General features: G+C 45.0%; 2 protein-coding genes across 2 annotated transcripts; one reads left to right on the forward strand and one right to left on the reverse strand.

Annotated features, from left to right (window-relative positions):
* Positions 1 to 1,165: 1,165 nt before the first annotated feature.
* Positions 1,166 to 19,289, reverse strand: Nfs1 (NFS1 cysteine desulfurase). The gene is made up of 13 exons (XM_070007166.1): positions 19,174 to 19,289; positions 18,565 to 18,674; positions 17,181 to 17,297; positions 15,461 to 15,544; positions 15,135 to 15,287; positions 11,993 to 12,086; positions 10,747 to 10,881; positions 7,970 to 8,127; positions 7,168 to 7,273; positions 7,007 to 7,088; positions 4,846 to 4,929; positions 2,534 to 2,623; positions 1,166 to 1,831 (listed from the first exon to the last, which is right to left on the reverse strand). The coding sequence occupies exons 1-13, from the start codon at positions 19,268 to 19,270 to the stop codon at positions 1,768 to 1,770; spliced, it is 1,374 nt and encodes a 457-aa protein (XP_069863267.1). The 5' UTR covers positions 19,271 to 19,289; the 3' UTR covers positions 1,166 to 1,767.
* Positions 19,290 to 19,324: 35 nt separating this feature from the next.
* Romo1 (reactive oxygen species modulator 1) lies at positions 19,325 to 22,729 on the forward strand. Its single transcript, XM_070007167.1, has 3 exons — positions 19,325 to 19,434; positions 19,663 to 19,793; positions 22,537 to 22,729. The coding sequence occupies exons 2-3, from the start codon at positions 19,663 to 19,665 to the stop codon at positions 22,643 to 22,645; spliced, it is 240 nt and encodes a 79-aa protein (XP_069863268.1). The 5' UTR covers positions 19,325 to 19,434; the 3' UTR covers positions 22,646 to 22,729.
* The last annotated feature ends 1,360 nt before the right edge of the window (positions 22,730 to 24,089 follow it).

Below are 24,089 nucleotides of genomic sequence, written 5' to 3' on the forward strand. Positions count from 1 at the left end.
CTCAAATACAAGGTATGTTATCAGGTATTTTGTTTGTTTGTTTGTTTTTGTCCGTTGTGGGGCTTGAACTGTGGGCCTGGGCACTGTCCCTCAGCTCTTCAGCTCAAGGCTAGTGCTCTACCACTTGAGCCACAGTACCATTTCTGGCTTCTTCTGTGTACATGGTGCTGAGGAATCAAACCCAGGGCCTCATGCATGCGAGGCAAGCACTCTACCTCTGAGCCAACTTCCCAGCCCTGGTGTTCTACAACTTGAGACACAGCACCACTTCTGCCTTTTTCTGTGTGAGAAATTGAAGCCAAGGCTTCATGAATGGTAGGCAAGCACTCTACAACTGAGCCACCTTCCCAGCCAGTCCTGGGGCTTCAACACAGGGCCTGGATGCTTTTCCTGAGCCTCTCTCTGCTCAAGGCTAGTGATAGCGTTCTATCACTTGAGCCACAGCACCACTTCGGGCTTTTTCTGTGTATGGTACTGAGAAATCCAAACCAGGGCTTCATGAATGCTAGGCAAGCTCTCTACCACTAAGCCATCTTCCCAACCCCTAGGCTCTTTCTTTTTTTTTTTTTCGGTCCGGTCATGGGGCCTGAACTCTGGGCCTGAGTGCTGTCCCTCAGCTCTTCAGCTCAAGGCTAGCACTCTACCACTTGAGCTACAGCGCCACTTCCAGCATTTTTCTTATGTGGTGCTGAGGAATCGAACCCAGGGCCTCTGGCATTCAAGGCAAGTGCTCTACCACTGAGCCACCTTTCCAGCCCCTAGGCTCTTTCTTTTGGTCTCTTATTTCTCACTCCTTCTTAGGCGAGCTATCACTGGCTGGTCCTTCACTGGGTGGTCTTTGTTCAAACACCCAGCTTCATAGCTTCTACCTGGTTTTTTTCTCAATATAATTTTTCTCATAACACTTAATACAATCAACATTAGTCTTTATTATTACTTTCCATCTTTTCACTAGTATGAAAACTGAAGAAGGTAGGATCCTTTTTGGTCCTTATTAAACAATATAACTCCAATACCCAGAACCAAGTCTGGGTCAGGGCAGGTCTTGAAAAAATTGTTAAATGAAGAAATCTGAAGCTGAATAATTTACAGACATCAAATGGAGTAATCTTCCCAAGGGTGGCTGCAACTTGTTTCTCAGGCTCTGGTACAATCACACAGTAAATGAAAGAAAGTAAATTTATTTCTCCAGTGTTTAAGTTAAACAAATTTTCAGAAAAGAAACATAAATTATTAGAATGAGTGGTATCACAGATAAGATATTGGTATCTCTAGAAGTTAAACAAAAAAGGGAAGGATAAGAACAAAAAGGAGACAAGCCTTCTAATAAACTTGTTGTTGGACTATTGTCAATATAAAGAGATGTCCTTTGAACGACAAAAAAAAAATGTTTGTTGCTGAAGGAGCCAGTCCAGCCGACAGCAGAAAGTGATGATTTGAATGTCCACATAGAAAAACACAATCCCTGAACAAAGAGCCTTCCTCCGGTACCTCTTGCTTTCCCCACAAAGGAGAGGTATACCAACAGCAATATCATAGCAAGCTTATCTTCTGCTTCAGGATAAGAATGCCCATATCCTGTATGATCAGAGGACTGCTGAAGAAAAATGGAGTCAGCCCCTACAAATGGGTTGACTTGAAAGTACGCTGTGCTGAAGTCTACTGGTTGAAGTCTATTGGTTGAATATGGAGCATCCACTGGGTTTAGCAAGGTCCAAGCTGTTCATGGGTCAATAAGGCAGGAAGGACAAGCCAGCATAAAGACTTCTAATGCTGAGTCCACTTGATGCTCTTGAGGTCAATGCCATCCTGCACCATCTCCCACAGAGGGCTGCCAAAGAGAAGAGACATTGAATGAGTGAAGACTTATATAGGAAACAGACAATATTGGCTCTAAGGCCCTGAGCAATGACTTACTTTCTTCTCTAACTTTTGCCCTTGTGCACCCCTATGGGAGAGAGTTAAAAAAGGGGTGACACTGTCAAGAAGCATTGTACTCATAACCTGACTTATGGAATTATAACCCCTTTTTACAACAGCTTAATAATGATAACAATAAAAAGAAAATAAATAATTAAATCTTTCCCAACTGCTGAAAGTCCTTGTTCTAGCCTCCACTGACAAACAGGAATAACTAGGTACCTCAGATCAAGGAGACCCTAAGACAATAGATTTCATCAGGTATAGTTTATTCTTGAAATTTTCATCCCATTTCTAAGACAGTCTTCCTGGGGGAACCAATACTCTTCACTGGTTCAAGCACCAAGTTTCAGCTCCTGAACTAAGAGCTACAACATATGTGGTTTGGTCACCAGGCTAAAACCTATTTCAGTTGGGGGTAGGGATGGGAGTGGGAGTTACTGAGGCTTGAACTCAGGGCCTGGGTAGCCTCCTGAGTAGCTAGGTTTACAGGCATGAGCCACCAGTGCCCAGCTTAGTTCTTTGGTCTCTGAAAGTGTGAACACACAGTCTAAAGACAAGGAAGAGTAAGCACTACAATTTCTCCCAAAAAGTCTGATTTATCTGTGCACACCTCATTTCTCTAAGACGCTTCACATGTTGAATACATTTCTCCACAGTGTAGTCCACTTCCTCCTCTGTAGTAAAGCGGCCAATCCCAAACCTGAAGAGGCACAGAAGAACTCTGTCAGAGCTGGCATTGGGGCAGTGTTCTTATTTAATACTCACTGAGGATATTCAAGGAGAGAACAGGGTCCTACTTGTCTAGGACAGAGTTTTTCATAACATGTTCTCTAGGTGAAGATATTAGAATCACCTGAGAACTTTCTTACTACTCCTGCAGACAGACTGAAGCAGAATGGCTGAGAAAGGGGACTCCGAAATTATCATCTTTCATGAACTTGCCAGGTGATACTCAGTAAAGTCTCAGAAACTCTGTACTGAAAACTTTCACCAAAAAAATAAAGAACAGAGAAGAAAGGACTATGAGTACATTTCAGTGGTAGAGCACAAACTTAGCACATGCAAGGACTTTGATTCAATTCCTCACCAAAACAAAAATAAAACAACAAAAGAAAAATGGGGAGACTGGGAAGGTGGCTCAGTGGTAGAGTGCTTGCCTAGCATGCATGAAGCCCTGGGTTCCATTCTTCAGTACCACATAAACAGAAAAACAAAAACAAAAAAACAAGCCAGAAGCTGTGGTTCAAGTAGTAGAGTGTTAGCCTTGAGCAAAAAGAAGCTCAGGGACAGTGCCTGCCTGAGTTCAAGCTCCAGGATTGGCACGAAAAAAAAAAAAAAGAAAACAGAATAGATAGAGAAAAACAGAAAAAAAAAATGAAACAGAAGATGAACAATAAAGGTAATGCCAGCTGGGTACCAGTGGCTAATTCCTGTAATCCTAGCTACTACTCAAGAGGCTGTGATCTGAGGATCACAGCTTGAACCCAGCCTGGGCAAGAAAGTGGAAAGTGGAGGCTGCAATGCTTGGTAAGAAATGTATCCATTATCCTGCCCATGTAATTGTAGCCCCTTTGTACAGTATGTTCTCAAATAAAATAAAATACAATTTAAAATTAAAAAAAAAAAAATAAAATAAAATATACCAAAAAAAAAAAAAAAAAAAAAAAAAAAAAAAAAAAAAAAAAAGAAAGTGGAAAGTATGTAAGGTTCTTATCTCCAATTAACCACCAAAAAAAAAAAAAAAAAGCCAGAAGTGGAGCACTAATGCAAGTGATATAGCACCAGGCTAGACTGGAAAAGCTAAAAGACAGTGCTCAAGCCCTGAGTTCAAACTCCAGTACTAGAAACAAAAAGAAAAAAAAAGAAAAAAATGAAAAGAAAAAAGAAAATTCTAAAAAGGCAATGTCTTTAGGGCTGGTAGTATAGTGTATAGTGTTTGCCTAGCAATGCATGAGGCACTAGGTTCAATCTCAAAAATCAAAGGAAAGGGGCTGGGAAGGTGGCTCAGTGGTAGAGAACTTATCTTGCATGCCTGAGTTCGATTCCTGGGTTCGATTCCTCAGCACCACATAAGCAAAAAGAAAAAAAAAACCTGGAAGTGGCGCTGTGGCTCAAGTGGTAGAGCACTAGCCTTGAGCTGAAGATCTGAGAGACAGCGCATAGGCCCAGAGTTCAGGCCCCACGACCAGACCCTAAATAAATAAATAAATAATAAAAATTTAAAAAAAAATCAAAGGAAAAAGAAAGGATATTTCTAAGAAATGTTGCATGTCAGCTGGGCGCCAGTGGCTCATGCCTGTAATCCTAGCTACTCAGGAGGCTGAAATCTAAGGATCATGGTTCAAAGCCAGTCTGCAGCAGTCTGTGAGACTCTAATCTCCAATAAACCACTCAGAAAACCAGAAGTGGCACTGTGGCTCAAGTGGTAGAGTGCTCACCTTGAGCTGAATAGTGCAGGGACAGCACCCAGGCCCAGAGTTCAAGCCCCACAACCGACAAAAAAACAAACAAACAAACAAAAAAACCATGATGCAGCTCAAAAAGTGTGGTGTAGCACACCCATAATCCTAGCACTTGGGAGGCTTAGGGAGATTTTGGCGCAAGGTCAGCTTGTTACATAGGGAGACATTATCTCAAAAAGAAAGGGAGGGTGCTTGGGCTAAGGAGGGTAAAAGATGAATATGATTATAACAGACTGTCAACATATATGAAAATAGAACAGTGGTGAAAACTACTGAATTGTATTAGGAAGGAGAGAGGGAGTTAAAGGAGAGGAAAGGAGGTAACTAATTGGAGTATCTTGTATGTAAGCATGGAAATGTCACAATGAATCCCTCTGGATAGCTAATATATACTAAAAAAAAGTTGCAAGAGAGGGTGGGGGGGAGTTGGGAAGAAAAACGTTGCGCTGAACTCACTGACCTGATAGAAGAATGTGCTAGATCCTCATCAGTGCCAATTGCTCTAAGGACATATGAAGGCTCCAGGGAGGCAGAGGTGCAGGCACTGAGAAGAGAGACACCAGCCTTTCTCAGTTCATCAGCAACACCTGATTTCAGCCAGAACATCACTCCCACCCCCAGTCTTCCTCTTTTCTGACAGTGACCTTCAGTTATACCACTGGAACAAAAGAGATCTAATTTTCCAGGGCCAAAGGACCTGATACTGCCCTGTACATTCTAAGATGTGCACCTACCTCCTCTAACCCTTATGTGGATAACTTCCTTGAGGAATAATACCACCAAGTCATATAATACCCCATGTTTTCATCTCACACAAAGAAGCATCAAGCCAGGTCAGTGAGTAACGCCTGTAATCCTAACAACTCAGGAAGCTGAGATCTGAGAATCAAGGTTCAAAGCCAGCCCAGGTAGGAAAGTCTGGGAGATTCTTATCTCCAATTAACTACAGGAAAACTGGAAGTAGCACTGTTGCTCAAGTGGTAGAGTGCTTGCCTTGAGCTGGAAAACTCAAGGACAACGTCTAGGCCCAGAGTTCAAGTCCCATGACTGACAAAAAAAAAAGGGGGGGGGGTGTGCTGGGAAGTTGGCTCAGTGGTAGAGTACTTGCCTTACATTCATGAAGCCCTGGGTTCAATTCCTCAGCACCACATAAGCATTAAAAGCAGGAAATGGTGCTCTGCCTTTTGAGCCTTGAACTGAGGGACAGCGCCCATGCCAAGAGTTCAGGCCCCAGGACCGGCAAAAAAAAAAAAAAAAAAAAGAGGGAGCAAAGAACTCTGTCTTCATTCCCCAGCACAGAAGAGATTATGTGTATGAGTCCAGAGCACAACTAAACCCTTGGTGGGAAGAGGGCAACAGAACTCCTAGCATGACTTTAGAATAGATACAACTTTTGGGACCACAAAAAGGATCAAATTTTCCCCAAGAAGCTGGGTACCAGTGGCTCATGCCTGTAATCCTAGTGACTCAGGAAACTGAGCTCTAAAAATTGCAGTTCAAAGCCAGCCCAGGCAGGAAAGTCTGAGAGACTCTTATCTCCAATTAATCACTAGAAAAATGGAAGTGTACTGTGGCTTGAAGTGGTAGAGCACTAGCCTTGAGCACAAAAGCTCAAGGACAGTATCCAGGCCCTAGTTGAAGCCTCATGACCAAAATAAAATAAAATAAATTCTGCAAGGAAGCCCTTCTAAGGTGAGCTTGGGCTGTGTCTTGACAGGAAAAAGATAACTTTTCCCATGAATCAAGACTTTTAGAGCCTGCGCTGGTGGCTCAGGCCTATAATCCTAGCTACTCAGGAGGCTGAAATCTGAGGATTGCAGTTTGATGCCAGCCAAGCAGAAAAGCCTTAAGATTTTTTTTTTTTTTTGGTTGGTTGTGGATCTTGAACTCTGGGCCTGGGTGTTGTCCCTCAGCTCTTGAGCTCAAGGCTAGCGCTCTACCATTTGAGTCACGTACCACTTCCGGCTTTTTCTGTTTATATGGTGCTGAGGAATTGAACCTAGGGCCTCATGCAGGGAAGGCAAGCGCTCTACCACTGAGCCACCTTCCCAGCCCAAGACTTTTTTTTTTTTTTTTTTTGTCATCATGGGTCTTGAACTCTGGGCCTGGGTGCTGTCCCTTAGTTCTTCACCTCAAGGAGAGCACTCCACCACTTGAGCCACAATGCCACTTCTGGTTTTCTGGTGGTTAATTGGAGATAAGAGTCTCACGGAGTTTCCTGCCTAGGCTGGCTCTGAACCAAGACTTAGCCTTAAGACTCTTATCTCCAATAAACTACTCAGAAAAAGCTGGAAACATGGGGCTGGGAAGGTGGCTCAGTGGTAGAGTGCTTGCTTTGTATGCATGAGGCCCTGAGTTCGATTCCTGAGCACCACATAAACAGAAAAAGCTGGAAGTGGCCCTGTGGCTCAGATGGTAAGAGCACTAGTCTTGAGCTAAAGAGCTGATGAGCTGAGGGATAGCACCCAGGCCTAGAGTTCAGGCCCCAGGACTGGCAAAAAAAAAATGACCTCTTGTATCTGTCTTCTCCATAACAGTAGTCTTAGTAACTTAACCTCTTCAGTACTAAGAAGCCAGACTAATCATCTCCACCACAGTCTCTGGCTATCTGTTGGGCTCACCTCCCTGAGGATAAAGCAACATCCTTGAGTGCCATCAGCAGACTCTCTCCTTCCACATATGCAAAGGAGAGGTTGATACAGCCTAGAGAAGAGAAACATATGAGAGTGGACTCAAAGTCTCAGCCTATTCCAGAATGCAGGTTGAGAGGGCATGTCAATACCTGGGTAATGCTGTTCAGGGTCCCCATTCATCACTACATCTGGAAGGCTCTTCATTATCTTCTCTATCAGCCGCTCTGATAACTTTGAGATCCGCTTGTGGTCATACTAAGGAGAAGGAAGGGAGGACCAACCATCTTGGAAACAAATAGTTTAAAAAGTTCTTCTCTTCTACCCAGGAATCAGACCCCAACACCATCATATATTTCTGGTGAAGACCACTGCATCTCCAAAATTGAATAGTGTCTGGTGTGCTTACTAACTAAACACAAGGTGGCAACAACCCAGAAACAAATGAGGTGATGACTACTAACAGAGTATAGGTTTTAGAAGCCCTGACACCTCCCTCAGGACAAGGAGCCAGCAGCATCTGGATAGGTCAAGATTTTTTCTCTTTTCTTTTCTTTCTTTACTTCTTTGTTTTTTCTTTCTCTTTTTTCTTCTTTCTCTCTTCCTTTCTTTTTCTTTTTAGCAGTAATAGGGCTCAAGCCCTCATGCTTGCTCAGCTAGCTTGCTTGGCTGCAGCTCTACCACTTGAGTCACAATCCTAGCTTGATTTTTTGCTGGTTATTTTGGAAATGAAATCTCAGTCTTTTCTGCCCAGACTGGCTTCAAACTGTGATCCTCTGGATCTTAGCCTCCTGAGGAGTTAGGATTACAGGCATAAGCCACTGGTGCCCAGCAGCAGGCTTTTCTTAAACCTCCTCTTCCAATAGAGATCTGACTGAGCCTTGTTGAAATGCCACTAAAGAAGAAACTTGGGCATAGGGTAAGAAGTATGGAAGGGAATTGCTTTCCCCATACCTCCATCTCTTGCTGTGCCACCTCACATGCAGCCCCTAGTCCCACCACCAAGGGTGTGGGCACTGTCCCAGACCGCATACCCCGCTCCTGCCCCCCTCCACTCTGCAGTGCTTCCACACGAACTCGGGGCCGGCGGCGGATGTAGATGGCACCAACTCCTAGGAAGCAAAGTTTGTTAAAAACGAGAAACACAGATAATACAAGATACCACTTGCCAAAGAATCAAAATAGCATTTTAAATTTTCTGCCTAAGTTGAATAAAAGAAAGCTGAGAGAGGGGCTGGGAAGGTGGTTCAGTGGTAGAGTGCTTGCATGAGGCCCTGGATTTGATTCCTCAGCACCACATAAGCAGAAAAAGCCAGAAGTGGCGCTGTGACTCAAGTGGTAGAGCACTAGCCTTGAGCTGAAGAGCTGAGGGACAGCGCCCAGGCCCAGAGTTCAGGCCTCACAACCGACAAAAGAAAAAAAAGAAGGGCCGGGCGCTGGTGGCTCACGCCAGTAATCCTAGCTACTCAGGAGGCTGAGATCTGAGGATCGCGGTTCAAAGCCAGCCCGGGCAGGAGAGACTGTGAGACTCCTATCTCAAATAAACCACCAGAAAACCAGAAGTGGCGCTGTAGCTCAAGTGGTAGAGCGATCGCCTTGAGCTGAAGAGCTGAGGGACAGTGCCCAGGCCCAGAGTTCAAGCCCCACGACCAACAAAAAAAAAAAAAAGAAGGAAAGAAAGTGGTGTCTTTTTTTGTTGTTGTTGTTGGTCATGGGGCTTGAACTCTGGGCTTGGGAGCTGCCTCTGCTCTTCAGCCCAAGGCAAGTGCTCTACCACTTGAGCCACAGTGCCACTTCCAGTTTTCTAGTGGTTAATTGAAGATAAGAGTCTCACAGACATTCCTGCCAAGGCTGGCTTTGAACTGCGATCCTCAGATCTCAGCCTCCTGAGTAGCTAGGATTACAGGCGTGAGCCACTGGTGCCTGGCTCCAAGAGAGTCTTTAGCTCCCATTTCATGCATGGAGCATGGAGAACAGGAAATGTTTCTCTCTCTCTCTTTCTCTCTCTCTCTCTCTCTCTCTCTATATATATATATATATACACACATATATATGTATATATGTATATATGTGTGTGTGTATATATATGTATATATACATATATATATATACATATATATATATATATATATATACATATATATATATATATGTATGTATGTATGGGGGGGTTGCCCCATTTTAACCCTGTCACAAAAAAATGAATGCTTAAGCCAGGCACTGGTGGCTCATGCCTGTAGTCCTAGCAACTCAGGAGGCTGAGATCTGAGGATTGCGGTTCAAAGTCAGCTTGGGCAGTAATGTCTGTGAGTGTCAGTGAGACTCTTACCTCCAATTAACCACAAGAAAATCAGAAGTGTGGGCTGGGAAGTTGGCTCAGTGGTAGAGCGCTTGCCTTGCATGCCTGAGGCCCTGGGTTCAATTCCTGAGCACCGCATAAGCAAAAAGAAAAAAGCCGGAAGTGGCGCTGTGGCTCAAGTGGTAGAGTGCTAGCCTTGAGCTGAAGAGCTGAGGGACAGCGCTCAGGCCCAGAGTTCAGGCCCCTCGACCGGACCCAAAAAAAAAAAAGAAAATCAGAAGTGTCTCTGTGGCTCAATGGTAAAGCACTTGAGCTGAAGAGTGCAGGGACAGTGCCCAGGCCAACCCAGAGTTCAAGTCCCACAACGGACAAAAAAAAAAAAGTTAAAAAAAAAAGAAAAGATGTACATTATAGGGCTTAGAATGTGGCTTTAGAGGTAGAGTGCCTACCTAGCATTACCATGAAGCCTGTGTTCTATTCTTCAGTACTACATAACAGAAAAAGCTAGAGGTGGCACTGTGGTTCAAGTGGTAGAGTGCCAGCCTTGAACAAAAGAAGCTCAGGGACAGTGCCCAGGCCCTGAGTTGAAACCTCTCGATTGGAAAAAAAAAAAAGAACAAAAAAAAAACCAAAACGATGAATGTACAGCTGGGTGCCAGTGACTCATATCTGTAATCCCAGCTACTCAGGAAGCTAAGATTTGAGTTTCAAGTCACCCTGGCAGGAAAGTCTGTGAGACTCATCTCCAATGAACTCCCAAAAAAGCTGGAAGTGGAGCTGTGGCTCAATTGATAGAGCCCTAACCTTGAGCACAAAAGCTCAGGGACAGGCAGGGAGCCAGTGGCTCACATCTGTAATCCTAGTTTCTAAGGAGGCTGAGATTTGAGAATCTGAGTTCAAAGCCAGCCTGGGCAGGAAAGTCCATGCGGCTCTTATCTCTAATTAATCACCAGAACACTGGAAGTGGCGCTGTGGCTCAAGTGGTAGAGTGCTCAACTTGAGCTGAAGAGCTCAGGGACAGCACCCAGGTAAATTTTTTTTAAAAAGCTCAGGGACAGGGCCCAAGCCCTAGGACTGGCACAAAAACAAAAACAAAAACAAGCTGGGCACTGGTGGGTCACATCTGTAATCCTAGCTTTATCTCCAATTAAGTACCAGAAAACTGGAAGTGGCACTGTGGCTCAAAGTGGTAGAATGCTAGCCTTGAGCAAGAGTTCAGGGACAGTGCTCAGGCTCTGAGTTCAAGTCCCATTACTGAAAATAAACAAATAAACAAAAACAAAGAGAGAAACTAAGAGGATACAAATTATCAAGACTTCTAGAAACAAACACCAAGATATATATGAGCCTATAGAAAGCAAAGTTCTGAGAATGCAGGCATCTGAATGTCACAGAAACTCAAAGAAGAGGAAATCTAAGAGGAGCTAAGTACCTTTAGGCCCATAGATTTTGTGACCACTAATGCTCATGAGATCAATTTTCATGTCATTGACATCAACTGGGATTTTGCCAACAGCTTGGGCTGCATCAGTATGGAAATATACCTTTCTGGAACTGCATATCTGTCCTGAGAAAACAACAGAGAAGACATATAGCACAGTATTGGGAAGTAACCTGGCAGTGGTCCCATAATGGATCCATTGTCTGTATCCATAGTAAATGACTTGGTTAATATATGGCAAATCTTCTCCCATTTCCTGTCTTCCTTCATCCCTAATCCTTATCCACTCCTTATCCATACCTCCCTACCCGCCCCCTCAACCCCCCCACCTTTCCGTACCTTTCCCTCTCAGCTTTTAAAAGATCAAGGGCAAGTCAAATGTCAGTAGCTCATGCCTGTAATCCTAGCTACTTAGGAGGTTGAGATCTGAGGATCGAGGTACAAAGCCAGCCTGGGCAGGAAAGACCGTGAGACTTTATCTCTAAATAACCACCAGAAAACCAGAAGTGGTGCTGTGGCTCAAGTGGTAGAACACTAGCTATGAGCTTAAGAGCTCAGAGACAGCATCCAGGCCCAGAGTTCAAGCTCCACAACCATCAAGGACAAAGCACCAAATAAATATTCTGATGCATAATCTTCTTACTACATCATTAACACTGGTCTTTCAATATGTCACATTCTGACTTAAAAGAAGGAAAGAGTAACAGATCTTTGGGTAATAATCCATAAAGAGTGAAGATAATAAGGAAAAGTTCTAAATGAGAAGTAGAATGATAAAGGTCTTTTTTTTTCTTTTTGTCAGTGTGGGCACTGTCACTGAGCACTTTTGCTCAAGACTAATCACTTTCAGCCACAGCGCCACTTCCAGTTTTCTAGTGGTTTATTTAAGATAAGAGTCTCATGGACTTTCCTGCCTGGGCTGGCTTTAACCCTGATCCTCAGATCTCAGCCTCCTGAGTAGCTAGGATTACAGACATGAGCCCACAAGTGCCTGGCTGATAAAGGACTTTTTATTGTTTTACAGTTTTTGAAATTAATTTTAATCAAAAGACAAGAACATAAAGGGCACTAGACCTGGGTTCAAATACTGGCTGTGCCACTCATGTCAAAGAAAAAGGTAGTTTAGCAATCCTCCCCTTAATTTCCTCACTGTATCATCATCATACAGGTTAGAAAACCCGTCTACCCCTGCTCCTGAAGATGAACCCCAGGGTCAGAATTAACTCATGATACCTACCTATTTCAGCAATTGGCTGTTTCACTCCAATCTCATTATTCACAGTCATAACTGAGACCAGGCTAGTATCTGGCTGAATGGCAGCCTCTAGTTCCTAAAAAGAGGAAGAAACCAGAATACAGGCAACTTTACTGCTGAAAAGAGGCCTTTTACTGAATAGTTAAAATAGCAGGGGACTAGGCTGTAAGTCACAGGGAGAGTATTTGCCAGCATATATAAAACCACAGACATGCCAGGCACTGGTGGCTCTCACCTGTAATCCTAGCTACTCAGGAGGCTGAGATCTGAGGATCGTGGTTCAAAGCCAGCTGGGGGAGGAAAGTCCATGAGACTCTTATCTCCAATAAACCACTGGAAAACCAGAAGTGGCTCTGTGGCTCAAGTGGTAGAGTGCTCGCCTTGAGCTAAAGAGCACATGGACAGCACCCAAGCCCAGAGTTCAAGCCCCACAACTGACCAAAACAAACAAACAAAAAAACCCCATAGACTTAATCCCAACACTTAAAAAAGAAAGTGACAACCTAAAATGGTAGTAAGAATGCAGAGAAAGTAGGTTATTCATACATAGCTGATAAGAATGTAAAATAGTAGGGTCATTTCTTTTTTAGTTTTTATATTTGGTAGTACTGTTTACTAACTGATAGGAATTAAACAAAATAAGCATCATGGTAGACACTTTAGTTTTTTCTTATTTGTGTGTATGCTGCTTCTAGGGCCTGCAATCAGGGCCTGGGCACTGTTCCTGAGCTTCTTTCTCCCCTGCCTCTGCCCCTCTCCAGGCTAGCACTTTATCACTTGAGCCACAACTCCACTTCTGGCTTTTTGGGTAGTTTATTGGAGATAAGAGTCTCATGTACTTTCCTGCCCCAGCTGGCTTTGAACCATGATCCTCAGATATCAGCCTTCTGAGTAGCTAGGAGTATAGGCGAGAGCCACCAGCGCCCGGCTGAAACACATTTTTTTTTTTTTTTTAACTTCCAGAAAACAGTTTGATGACTCTCTAGGCTCTTTTGGGTTGGTTTTTGCAGCACTAGGATTTGAACTCAGAGCTTTGAACTTCCTTGGCAGATATTGTATTACTTAAGCCATTCTACTAGTTTCCACCCCTCCCCCCATTTTTTCTTTTTCTTTCTTTTTTTTTTTTGGGTCTGGTCGTGGGGCCTGAACTCTGGGCCTGGGCGCTGTCCCTCAGCTCTTCAGCTCAAGGCTAGCGCTCTACCACTTGAGCCACAGCGCCACTTCTGGCTTTTTTTTTTTTGCTTATGTGGTGCTCAGAAATTGAACCCACGGCCTCAGGCATGCAAGGCAAGCGCTCTACCACTGAGCCACCTTCCCAGCCCCCATTTTTTCTTTTTGTGCCAGTCCTGGGGCTTGAACTCAGTGTCTGGGTGTTATATATTAATTCTTTTTTTGCTCAAGGCTAGACTCCTACCAGTAGAGAGAGCCAAAGCTCCACTTCTAGTTTTTTTTGGTAACTAATGGGACATAAGAGTCTCCCAGACTTTCTTGCTTAAGCTGCTTTGAAGTATGAGCCTCAGGTCTCAGACTCCTGAATAGCAAACATTACAGGCATGCATCCTGCCCAGCTTAGTCGCCTCCCACCTATTTTTAAAAACTATTTTATTTATTAACTTATTAATTAGTTGTATAATTGTAAGATTTCTATTCCTTCATACAATGTATCCTGATCAAACTCAGCCCCCTATAATCAGTCTCCCTTATTTCCCTTCTAAAATAATTTCAAAAGGTTTCATTTTTCTTTTTTGGGGGGGGAGGGGTCATTTTTCTATTTCCAAATTCCATCAGCATTTTTCTTTGTGTGTGTGTGTGTGTGTGTGTGTGTGTGTGTGTGTGTGTGTGTGTGTGTGTGTGTGTGTGTGTGTGTGTGTGTGTGTGTGTGTGTGTGTGTGTGTGTGTGTGTGTGTATGTGAGAGGGAAAGAGAAACAGAGAAAGTGTGTATATGTGTGTGTGTTTGTGCTTGTACTGGGACTTGAACTCAGGGCCTTTCACTATCACTCAGCTTTCTTGCTCAGAACTGGCACTCTACCACTTGAGCTACATCTTTGTTTTTGGTTTTTAGTTGTTTTTTTGTTTTTGTTTTTTTTCTGGGCCCGGTCATGGGGCCTGAACTCTAGGCCTGGGAGCTGTCCCTCAGCTCTTCAGCTCAAGGCTAGCGCTCTACCACTTGAGCCACAGTGCCACTTCTGGCTTTTTTCTTTTTGCTTATGTTGTGCTGAGGAATTGAACCCAGGGCCTCATGCATGCAAGGCAAGTGCTCTACCACTGAGCCACCTTCCCAGCCCCTTTAGTTGTTTTTGTTTTTGTTTTTGTTTTCCTGGCTAATTGGAGATAAGAGTGTCTCAGATTTGTCTGCTGGGTTGGTTTTGAACTATCATCCTTAGATCTCTGTGTGTAGCCGGGGGCTGGTGGCTCACACCTGTAATCCTAGCTACACAGGAGGCTGAGATCTGAGGATTACGGTTCAAAGCCAGCCCGGGCAGGAAAGACTGTGAGACTCCTATCTCCAATAAACCACCAGAAAACCGGAAGTGGTGCTGTAGCTCAAGTGGTAGAGTGCTCGCCTTGAGCTGAAGAGCTGAAGCACAGTGCCCAGGCCCAGAATTCAAGCCCCACGACCAACAAAAAAATAAAATAAGATCTCTGCGTGTGTTTTTCCACATAGAGGATGTCAGGAGTCCACTACCATGTCCAGCCATTAGTAGTGATGGAGTATGAATCCCTGACTTCCTGCACACATACCCAGCTTTTTTTTTTTTTTTCCTGCTGGTTGTGGGGCTTGGACTCAGGGCCTGGGCACTGTCTCTGAGCTGCTATTGCCTAAGGCTAGAGCTGAACCTTTACCACTGACCTACCTTGCCAGCACCCGCCCACTCCCCCTCCCCGTCCCCCCACCCAACAGCTCTTATACAAACCAGGAAACACCCACCAAACTGAGAAACAATTCCTTTGGTGAACAGAACAGTGTGCATTTAAGCCTATGGAGAACATAATATCTGCACATTCTATTTGTCTACACTCTATCCATACCACTATGTCAACCTTCAAGCCCCAGGTGAAGCTGAAGAGATAGACAGAAGCCAGACTTCTCCATTTTGTTTCTTTTCCAAGAGTCCTTCCTACCTTTAAGTTGATGATTCCAGTTTTCTGCACTGGGAGGTAGGTGACTCGAAAGCCTTCAGCTTCCAGTGAACGACAGGAATCCAAAACACATTTGTGTTCTGTCTGGGTGGTGATCAGGTGCTTTTTCCTTGACCTGTAGAACCTGGCTACACCCTAAAAATTGGTAATCATGAAAAAAGCATACTCAGAGTTAGCAATGACATCAATCCCATTTATAAAGTTCTTTCTTTCTTTCTTTCTTTATTATGCTGGATGGATCTCAAGGCTTTACTCATACAATATAAGAACTCTATCACTAAGATCTACTCCCAGCTCCCATCCCTTACCTTAATTGCTATATTATTGGATTCAGTAGCTCCACTAGTGAAAATGATCTCACGAGGATCAGCTCCAATCAGAGAAGCTACTTGCTGTAAGTTAAGAAATAAAGATACATAAGATTAATTCCCCAGGCAAGAAAGGAGCTGCAAACAACTGGGGTAGATCTCTGCAGAAAGAAGAGCTCACTGCATTCCAATTGCCCATGAAGATACTCTGCATCTACTAGGTCTGGCTAGGATCATATGTGTAGGATGTTATTATATATTTTTTTCTAATTTGATTTATTGTTTTAGAGGTGATATACAATGGGATTTCCTTTATATGCATCAGGTAATAAGTACATTTCCTTTCACACAGTATCATTGGTTCCCTCTTTCTCTCCCATTCCCTCCCTCCCATCTCCACCCATTAGTTGCGCAATTCATTTTAATCAATGTCGCAGCTAGTATGCTCCACTGCTGCACTGTTCCATCCTTTTCCAGATGATTCTGTGTCCTCCCCCACCCTCCCACAGATGCGCACATGAATACACTGTATATAAGGTAAAGAATAGTCATCAGAAAGCTGGGTGCCGGTGGCTCATTCCTGTAATCCTAGCTACTCAGGAGGCTGAGATCTGAGGATCACAGTTCAAAGCCAGCCTGGGCAGGAAGTCCATGAGGCTCATCTCCAGTAAATCACCAGAAGACTAGAAGTGGCGCTGTGACTCAAGCTGTTGAGCACTCTCCTTCAGTTGAAGAGGTGAGGGATAGTGCCCAAATCCAGAGTTCAAGCCCCATGACAAAAAAAAAAAAAAAAGAATAGTCATCAAAAAAAGAAAAAACAATTTTTTTTTTTTTTTTTTTTTTGGTCCGGTCGTGGGGCCTGAACTCTGGGCCTGGGCCCTGTCCCTCAGCTCTTCAGCTCAAGGCTAGCGCTCTACCACTTGAGCCACAGCGCCACTTCCGGCTTGTTTTTCTTATGTGGTGCTGAGGAATCGAACCCAGGGCCTCAGGCATGCAAGGCAAGCGCTCTACTACTGAGCCACCTTCCCAGCCCCAAGAAAAAACAAATTTAAGAAAGTCCTTTATTTCCCTATCTTTGGAGTTTGTTTCAGTGTGTATATATATATATATGCATATGTATTTATTTATTTATTGCCAGTCCTGAACTCAGAGACTGGGCACTGTCCCTGAGCTTCTTTTGCTCAAGGCTAGTACTTTTAACACTTGAGCCAGGGTATCACTTCTGGCCTTTTCTGTTTATGTGGTACTGAGGAGTCAAACCCAGGGCTTCATACATGCTGGGCAAGCATTCTACCACTAAGCCACATTCCTAGCCTGGATACGGGTTTTTAATGCATGTAAATATGCTATTTAACTTAATTCACCCTTTATAGAAGCCAAATGCCTAGTAACCCACCTCTATAAATCTATTTCAGAAGTCTTAAGATCTGAGGATTGCAGTTTGAAACAAGCTTTTGGCAGACAAATCCTTGAGACCTTATTTCCAATTAACCAGCAAAAAGCTGGCAGTGAATCTGTGGCTCAAGTGGTAGACTGCCAGCCCTAAGGGCAAAGCTAAGGGACAACACACAGGCCCTGAGTTCAAGCCCCACAACTGGCATACACACACCCCCCTCAAAACCATATCCATCTCCACTCTGCACGCCTCCTACCAAAAAGAATCCCTGCACAGGCCATTAAACCTCTGTTGTCCGAGCCTCCAACACTGTTCTGCACTAACCTCTCGAGCACGTTCCATAGCCGCCTCACTTTCCCAGCCGTAAGCATGAGTCCGGGAGTGTGGATTCCCATAGTAATGGATGAGGTAAGGGAGCATGGCATCCAGTACCCGAGGGTCCTGAGCAGATCAAAGTGCATCAGTCTCCTTGTGCTATAGGTCAAGTCAGACCTCACTCCCTCTCCCCATACCTGCCAACCCTGCCTCAACACACTCCCAACTCTGACAAGGTTAGGCTTTAAACTACCCTCAGGAACTAACTACTATCAGCCTAATGTACTTCCATTCCCAAACCATCTGCAATCATATTCTTCTACTAATCCCTCAGGTACCTGATAAACATTGTGTTGTTCTGACAACTGTTTCTACTGTTCTTTCTATTCCTGCTAGGCAATGTGATTCAGGAGGGCCTGCGCAAATATCATTTCTCACACAGTGGTGAAAACGTGAGTTAATAGTAGATTAGGAATAGGGAGTCTAGGGGTATAGCTCAGTGGTAGAGTGTGTGCTTAGCAGGTACAAGGCCCTGGGTTCAGACTTCACAAACAACAATAGTAATAAAACAATATCTATCAGTTGCTAGGTTTCTATATATATATATATTTTTTTTGGTCAGTCATGGGCCTGAACTCTAGGCCTGGGCGCTATCCCTCAGCTCTTCAGCTTAAGGCTAGCGCTCTACCACTTGAGCCACAGTGCCACTTCTGGCTTTTTCTGCTTATATGGTGTCGAGGAATTGAACCCAGGGCCTCATGCATGCAAGGAAAGCATTCTACCACTGAGCCACCTTCCCAGCTCCAGGTTTTTATATTTTTTAATCCATTTAATACTCGATCAAGTTCATATAGTTACCAAGTGCCAGCCCAGCTAATTCTAGAGGCCAGGCTTTTACTACTACTATACAGTGCCGGCATACTAAAAGTGATTTAAACAAGATCAAGATCAAGAGCTAGTATGGAGTAAGGTTCAGTTCCAGTAAACTAAAACATAAACTTCCCTACTTTTAGTAGAATGTTCTTGCCCTCTTGCTAGCACACTCAACTGACTTCTACAGAGACCAGAGACTCTTTTCCTTTTCTTTCTTTTTTTTTTTTTTTGGTCGGTTATGGAGCCTGAACTCTGGGCCTGGGAGCTGTCCCTCACTTCTTCAGCTCAAGGCTAGCTCTCTACCACTTGAATCATAGCACCACTTCTGGCTTTTTCTGCTTTTATGGTGCTGAGGAATCAAACACGGGGCCTCATGCATGCAAGGCAAGCACTCTACCACTGAGCTACCTTCCCAGCCCCACAGACTCTTTTTTGGAATATTTTTGTTTCTTCAACTTCCTATAAACTGGTCTTCAACATCCTATAAACTGCCTGGGGAAAGCTGCCCCTCCATTCTTACCAAAGGAGTCGTAGCTTGCACATCCATATAGAGAGGTCGCAGAACTGACTCTGTCTCAGGGGCAGCAGCTGTGTCTGAGGGACTAGTAGACTGGGGGGCATGATCTACAACTGACAAGTCAATCATCAATCAATCAATTAACCAACCAACCAATCAATCAAGTGGAGTGGCCGAGTAAAAAATGATGCAACTATGGCCCACAGGTCATCGGAGACAGCAGCTCAAAGCTGGATAGAGATGAGATGAGAAGTTTAAGGGACGTTGGGGTCGAGTCTCAAGGCAAGAGCAGAAAAACAAGAGACTCCCAAGCAGGTGTAAAAGGAGCTCAGGGGTCTTGGCCGGGGGACGCTGGTGACAATGTGCACCCGAAGGCAGTAAAGGAGGGCTCTCAGAGACAAAGCTAACTAGGAAAGCAGAGGTGGAAAAAACCCGAGATCTCCTTCCACGCCTCCTGACTGGATGGGACCTGGACCACAGACTAGTAACAGCTGTCGGGGACCAGTCAGGCAGAGGAGACCCCGGGCTCTGGGGGCGTGGAGGGCCGGACGCTGAGGCAGAGGAAAGGTCCGCGTCTGCAGCGAGGGTGGCAGAAAGGGGCTGGGAACGTACCGCGCAGGCGCAGTCCCCGGGTGGGGTCCGCAGGCCTCAGCCCCTGCACGGCGGCCACAGCCGGAGCTGCCCGCCTCCATGCGGTTCGAAGCAGCATGTTCCCAGGCCGCAGAACCCACCACCTGAAGAAGCGACGATCGTCGGGCTCAGGCTCCGGAAGTAACCGCCTCGCGCCCCGGAAGTAATTCCTCGGGCCCCGAGTGTGCTCCGCCTTGCTTTCCGTGTGAGACGTGGAGCCGAGCGACCGAGGCCCAGAGCGAGGTGAGATGGGTGGGTGCCCCGCGCTCGGCGGCGGCGGCGGCGGCGGCGGCGGCGGCGGCTGCGGCTGCGCCGCGCGGCGACGGGTCTCGAATGCGAAGCAGGGGGTGGGGTCGGGCCACAGGCCGATATCCTTCCTGATTTCCCCGAATCCTTGGGCCCGCTCCGCACCCAGCCCGAACCCGAGGTTGGCTGGTGGGCCCTCACTTCCCTTTCCCTCGCTCCCCGCAGATGCCGGTGGCCGTGGGTCCCTACGGGCAGTCGCAGCCCAGCTGCTTCGACCGCGTGAAGATGGGCTTTGTTATGGGCTGCGCCGTGGGCATGGCGGCCGGAGCGCTCTTTGGCACCTTTTCCTGTCTCAGGTGAGGGCTGCAGTGGGGGTGATCTTTGGGTGGGACTTCCCAAAGCTGCTTCCCACTTCGGCCTGAGGCAAACCCACTGGCGAACTACTTTTAGGCCTGGGATTGCGGTGCTTAAGAATCTGCGGCTCTAGAGTCAACATGGCTTTTGACCCTTCTACTAGTTGGGTGACTTTACGCAAGTCGGAGGCTGGATTTCAAGTGTAAAGCCACGGCGGTGGTAACACCTACCTCCACATTTGTTAAGAATCAGACCGACTTGTTTTGCAAGGAATCCACGCAGTAAGTCCTCGTAACTACTCACTGTTGCAGCTGTCATTTTTACTTCCAACTGCATATAATGAAACAAATCAGTTCAGCTGTTTCTACTATTCTAGAAACAGGATGTTGGTACAAAGCAGGTAAACCCCTCTGAAACCTGGCATGGTGGCTGCAATCCGTTAATTTCACCTGTAATCCTAAAGCGGGATGATTGGAGGTACTAGTTTGCGTTACAAAGCGGAGAACGGGTCTCCAAAGAGACAAAAGAAGAAACAGGAAAAATTTTTCTCAGGGTCATCTCACATTTGAAGTGTTCCAAGTTGTAAACTGCTATTTAACTAGCACTTACTTTAAGTACTAACAATTGTTATGAAAACATTTCTGGCCGGGCGCCGGTGGCTCATGCCTGTAATCTTAGTTACGCAGGAGGCTGAGATCTGAGGATCACTGTTCAAAGCCAGCCCAGGCAGGAGAGTCCGTGAAACTCTTATCTCCAATAAACCACTCGAAAACCGGAAGTGGCGGTGTAGCTCAAGTGCCTTGACCTGAAGAGCTGAGGGACAGAGCCCAGGCCGAGAGTTCAAGCCCCAGAACCGACCAAAAAAAATTTTTTTTTCTGTAAATACCGTGCTCTCTATTTACATATGACACATTGTATAAATTGCAGAGCTGGGTTTTGAACCCAGATTCAACCCCGAAAATCAGTGTCATCATCCGGGAGCCTGTGGTTCATGCCTGAAATCCTAAGTATTCGGGAGGCTAAAATGTGAGGATAACAGTTTGAAGCCAACTCTGGCAGGAAAATCCATGAGAATCTAATCTGCAATTTACTACCGTGAAGCCAGACTTCGACATGTGGGTCAAGTTATTGTGCTGTTCCTTGAACAAAAAAGTTATAGGATGGTACCCAGATCCTGAGCTCTAAATAACTAATCTAATAATACCTTTGAAAAGATAAATGGCAGACAAAGCAGCATGGTGGGACACATCTGTAATACTAGCACTCTGGAGAGGAAAGCAGGAGAATATCAAATTTGAGGCCAACCTGGACTACCAAAGGAGTTAAGAGAGTGGCCTGAATGATATATAGTTAAGACCCTTGCTTCAAAAATAAAGGCAAGTTGAGCTGAGTGTCTCACAATTGTAATCATATTCAGGAGGCTGAGCTCTCAAGATCGCAATTAAAACCTAGCCCAGGAAGGAAAGTCCATGAGACTCTTATCTCCAATGAAGTGCCAGAAAGTCAGAAGAGGAGCTGTGGCTCAAGTGGTAGAGTGCTAACATTGAACAAAAAAAGCTCAGAGACACTGCCCAGGCCCCCTGTTCAAGCACTAGAATTACACACCCCTACCCCCACCATAAAAGGGCAAGTATCTAATTGAATCACATATATCCTGGAAGCAAAAGCAACCATAGAGCTGGCTGTCGGTAGGTCATGTATCTCCTAAGTTGCTCAAGAGGTTCAAAATGTGAGGATCAAGATTTGAAGTCAGCACAGGCAGTAATGTATGTGAGACTCTTAAACTCCAACTAAACAAAAGAGCTGGAAATGGAGCTATGGCTTAAGTGGTAGAGCACTAGTTTTAACAAAAAATCAGGGACAGCACCCAGGCCCTGAGTTCAAGCCTTCCCCACCCCCCACCCCCACCCAGCACAAGCACAGAAAAAAGCCAATCACACAAACTGGTTTTCTGCTTGGTGCCAGTGGCTCCTAGCTTTTCAGGACGCTGAGATCTGAGGATCACAGTTCAAAGACAGCCCAGGCAGAAAAATCCTTCCCTTTCCAATTGACCCCTAAAGAGCCAGAATAGTAAAGCTGTGACTGAAGTGGTAGAGTACTAACCTTGAGTAAAAAAGCTCAAGGAGAGCACCCAGACCCTAAGTTCAAGCTCCAGGACTGGCACCAAGAAAAAACTTTTTCTGATCTGAGGGCATGGCTCAATTGGTAGAACACCTAAAAAGTCTAGTACCACAAAATTTATAAGCCAGGGGCTGGTGGCTCACGCCTGTAATCCTACTCAGGAGGCTGAGATCTGAGGATCATGGTTCAAAGCCAGCCCAGGCAGGAAAGTCCATGAAACTCTTATCCCCAATAAACCACCGAAAAACTGGAAGTGGCACTGTGGCTCAAGTGGTAGGGTGCTCTCCTTGCACTGAAGAGCTGAGGGGCAGCTCCCAGGCTGAGTTCAAGACCCATGACCAACAAAAAATAAATTAAAAATCCACCTGGTTTTCCTATGCATTTTCCACTGTTTCTGCCTCCTTCAAATGGCAGTTCATCAAAATGTCCTTCAGGACCTTGATGGATCCTTTTCTTCTCATTACCTGTCCCAGAGATCAGGACCAGCTAAGACAAATGAGAAAAAAGGCTTGCCAGACTTTAGTAGTATTGCTCATCATTACATGCACAGATTATAGAGTGGCAAACTTGATACTCCTCCTGTAATTTTGTTCCCATATGGCCCCATCTTGGTTTCCTCCTCAGGATTGGAATGCGGGGCCGGGAGCTGATGGGCGGCATTGGGAAAACCATGATGCAGAGTGGCGGCACCTTTGGCACATTCATGGCTATCGGAATGGGCATACGATGCTAACCAGGGCAGTAGTTGCCTGCTACATCTACACCTTCCCATCGGTCACAGCCCTTGTACTATAATAAAAAGAAGTTTTTGCTTCTCGTTCTGTCTCTTGTTATTCAGCTTTACCAAAGCTGCTGTAAATTTAAAGGATGTACTAATAAGTAGGTTTGGTACATTTCACAATAGAAATTTTGAGGTACTTGGTACCTTCCATACCAGCGGTGTCAATTTAACTTTGTAATTTGGTGCTATTATTGGTCTCTTGAAGGTATACTCAAAGGTAGAAGATGTCTTCAAGGGGCTGGGAAGGTGGCTCAGTGGTAGAGCGCTTGCCTTGCATGCCTGATGCCCTGGGTTCGATTCCCCAGCACCACATAAGCAAAAAGGAAAAAGCCGGAAGTGGCGCTATGGCTCAAGTGGTAGAGTGCTAGCCTTGAGCTGAAGAGCTGAGGGACAGCGCGCAGGCCCAGAGTTCAGGCCCCACAACCGGACAAAAAAAAAAAAAAGAGATGTCTTCAAGATCACACACTGCAAAACCTTTAGGAGCCAATGACACTGGCTCTATGATAATGCCAACACTACTTCGTTGTTTTGGAAGAAATTTTAAATTCTTTTTCTTATGTAATCATTTACCACCTGAGGTTGTTCTGGGGTTGTGGCAAAATGTAAAACAACTCAAGCTACCATAAAACAGATTCATAGCACAAGCCACTACTTCTCAACTGGCTACATCCCAGGTAACCATTTAACCACCCACTATGATGCAGATTGTACATCTCTAAAATTCTGTTCATCAGGTTATTGGAAAATACATGGTAAGGACCCCACAGCATGCTGGGACATTCTAGTCTGTATTACTTCAGAATTGCTTGGTCACAACCTGCAAAATTGGCAGTATGATACATTGACAGATACAAGCAGGAATTAAGGGCACTATCAGAACATAGCTTTATTAACTACAGGTTTCCACTACCAGAGTAGAATGCTGTCTGAAATACACTACACATGCACATATTAAAAAGATTAATATGCAGGTACTATCCTTTGGTACAGATCAAATCCTGGACATCTTTTATGAAATTGCCAATTAAGTATGAATTTTCTTTTTTTTGGTCAGTTATGGGACTTGAACTTGACTTGGGTGCTGTCCCTGTGCTCTAAAGCTTAAGGCTAGCGCTCTACCACTTGACCCACAGCATCACTTCCGGTTTTCTGGTGGCTAACTGGAGATGAGTGTTTCAAGGACTTTCATGCCTGGGTTGGCTCTGAACTGCAATCCTCAGATCTCAGCCTCCTGAGTAGCCAGGGCATTTTCAAACCACAGATTAAACAGGACCTGGTATAGTTTATGCAGGTAACATGGGATACTGAATACTTGATGCTTCAGAAAATGTGGCTTGAATGTGGTGTAGTTTTTCTAGGGTAGTAAAGAATCAGGAATTCCAGCACAACTGGGGCT

This window comes from Dipodomys merriami, unplaced genomic scaffold (genome assembly GCF_024711535.1).
Source record: "Dipodomys merriami isolate MVZ:Mamm:240054 unplaced genomic scaffold, mDipMer1.0.p SCAF_7, whole genome shotgun sequence".
NCBI classification, from domain to species: Eukaryota; Metazoa; Chordata; class Mammalia; order Rodentia; family Heteromyidae; genus Dipodomys; species Dipodomys merriami.

What these genes read in the sequence shown, in the direction of transcription:
- Nfs1 (XM_070007166.1), bottom strand. Translation starts at nt 19,270, where the DNA reads ATGCTGCTTCGAACCGCATGGAGGCGGGCAGCTCCGGCTGTGGCCGCC. An exon ending in ACAGCCAATTGCTGAAATAG is followed by an intron (nt 10,882 to 11,992) that starts GTAGGTATCATG and finishes TTGTTTTCTCAG; the next exon opens with GACAGATATGCAGTTCCAGA. An exon ending in CCCTGAACAGCATTACCCAG is followed by an intron (nt 7,089 to 7,167) that starts GTATTGACATGC and finishes TCTCTTCTCTAG; the next exon opens with GCTGTATCAACCTCTCCTTT.
- Romo1 (XM_070007167.1), top strand. Translation starts at nt 19,663, where the DNA reads ATGCCGGTGGCCGTGGGTCCCTACGGGCAGTCGCAGCCCAGCTGCTTC. An exon ending in GGCACCTTTTCCTGTCTCAG is followed by an intron (nt 19,794 to 22,536) that starts GTGAGGGCTGCA and finishes TTTCCTCCTCAG; the next exon opens with GATTGGAATGCGGGGCCGGG.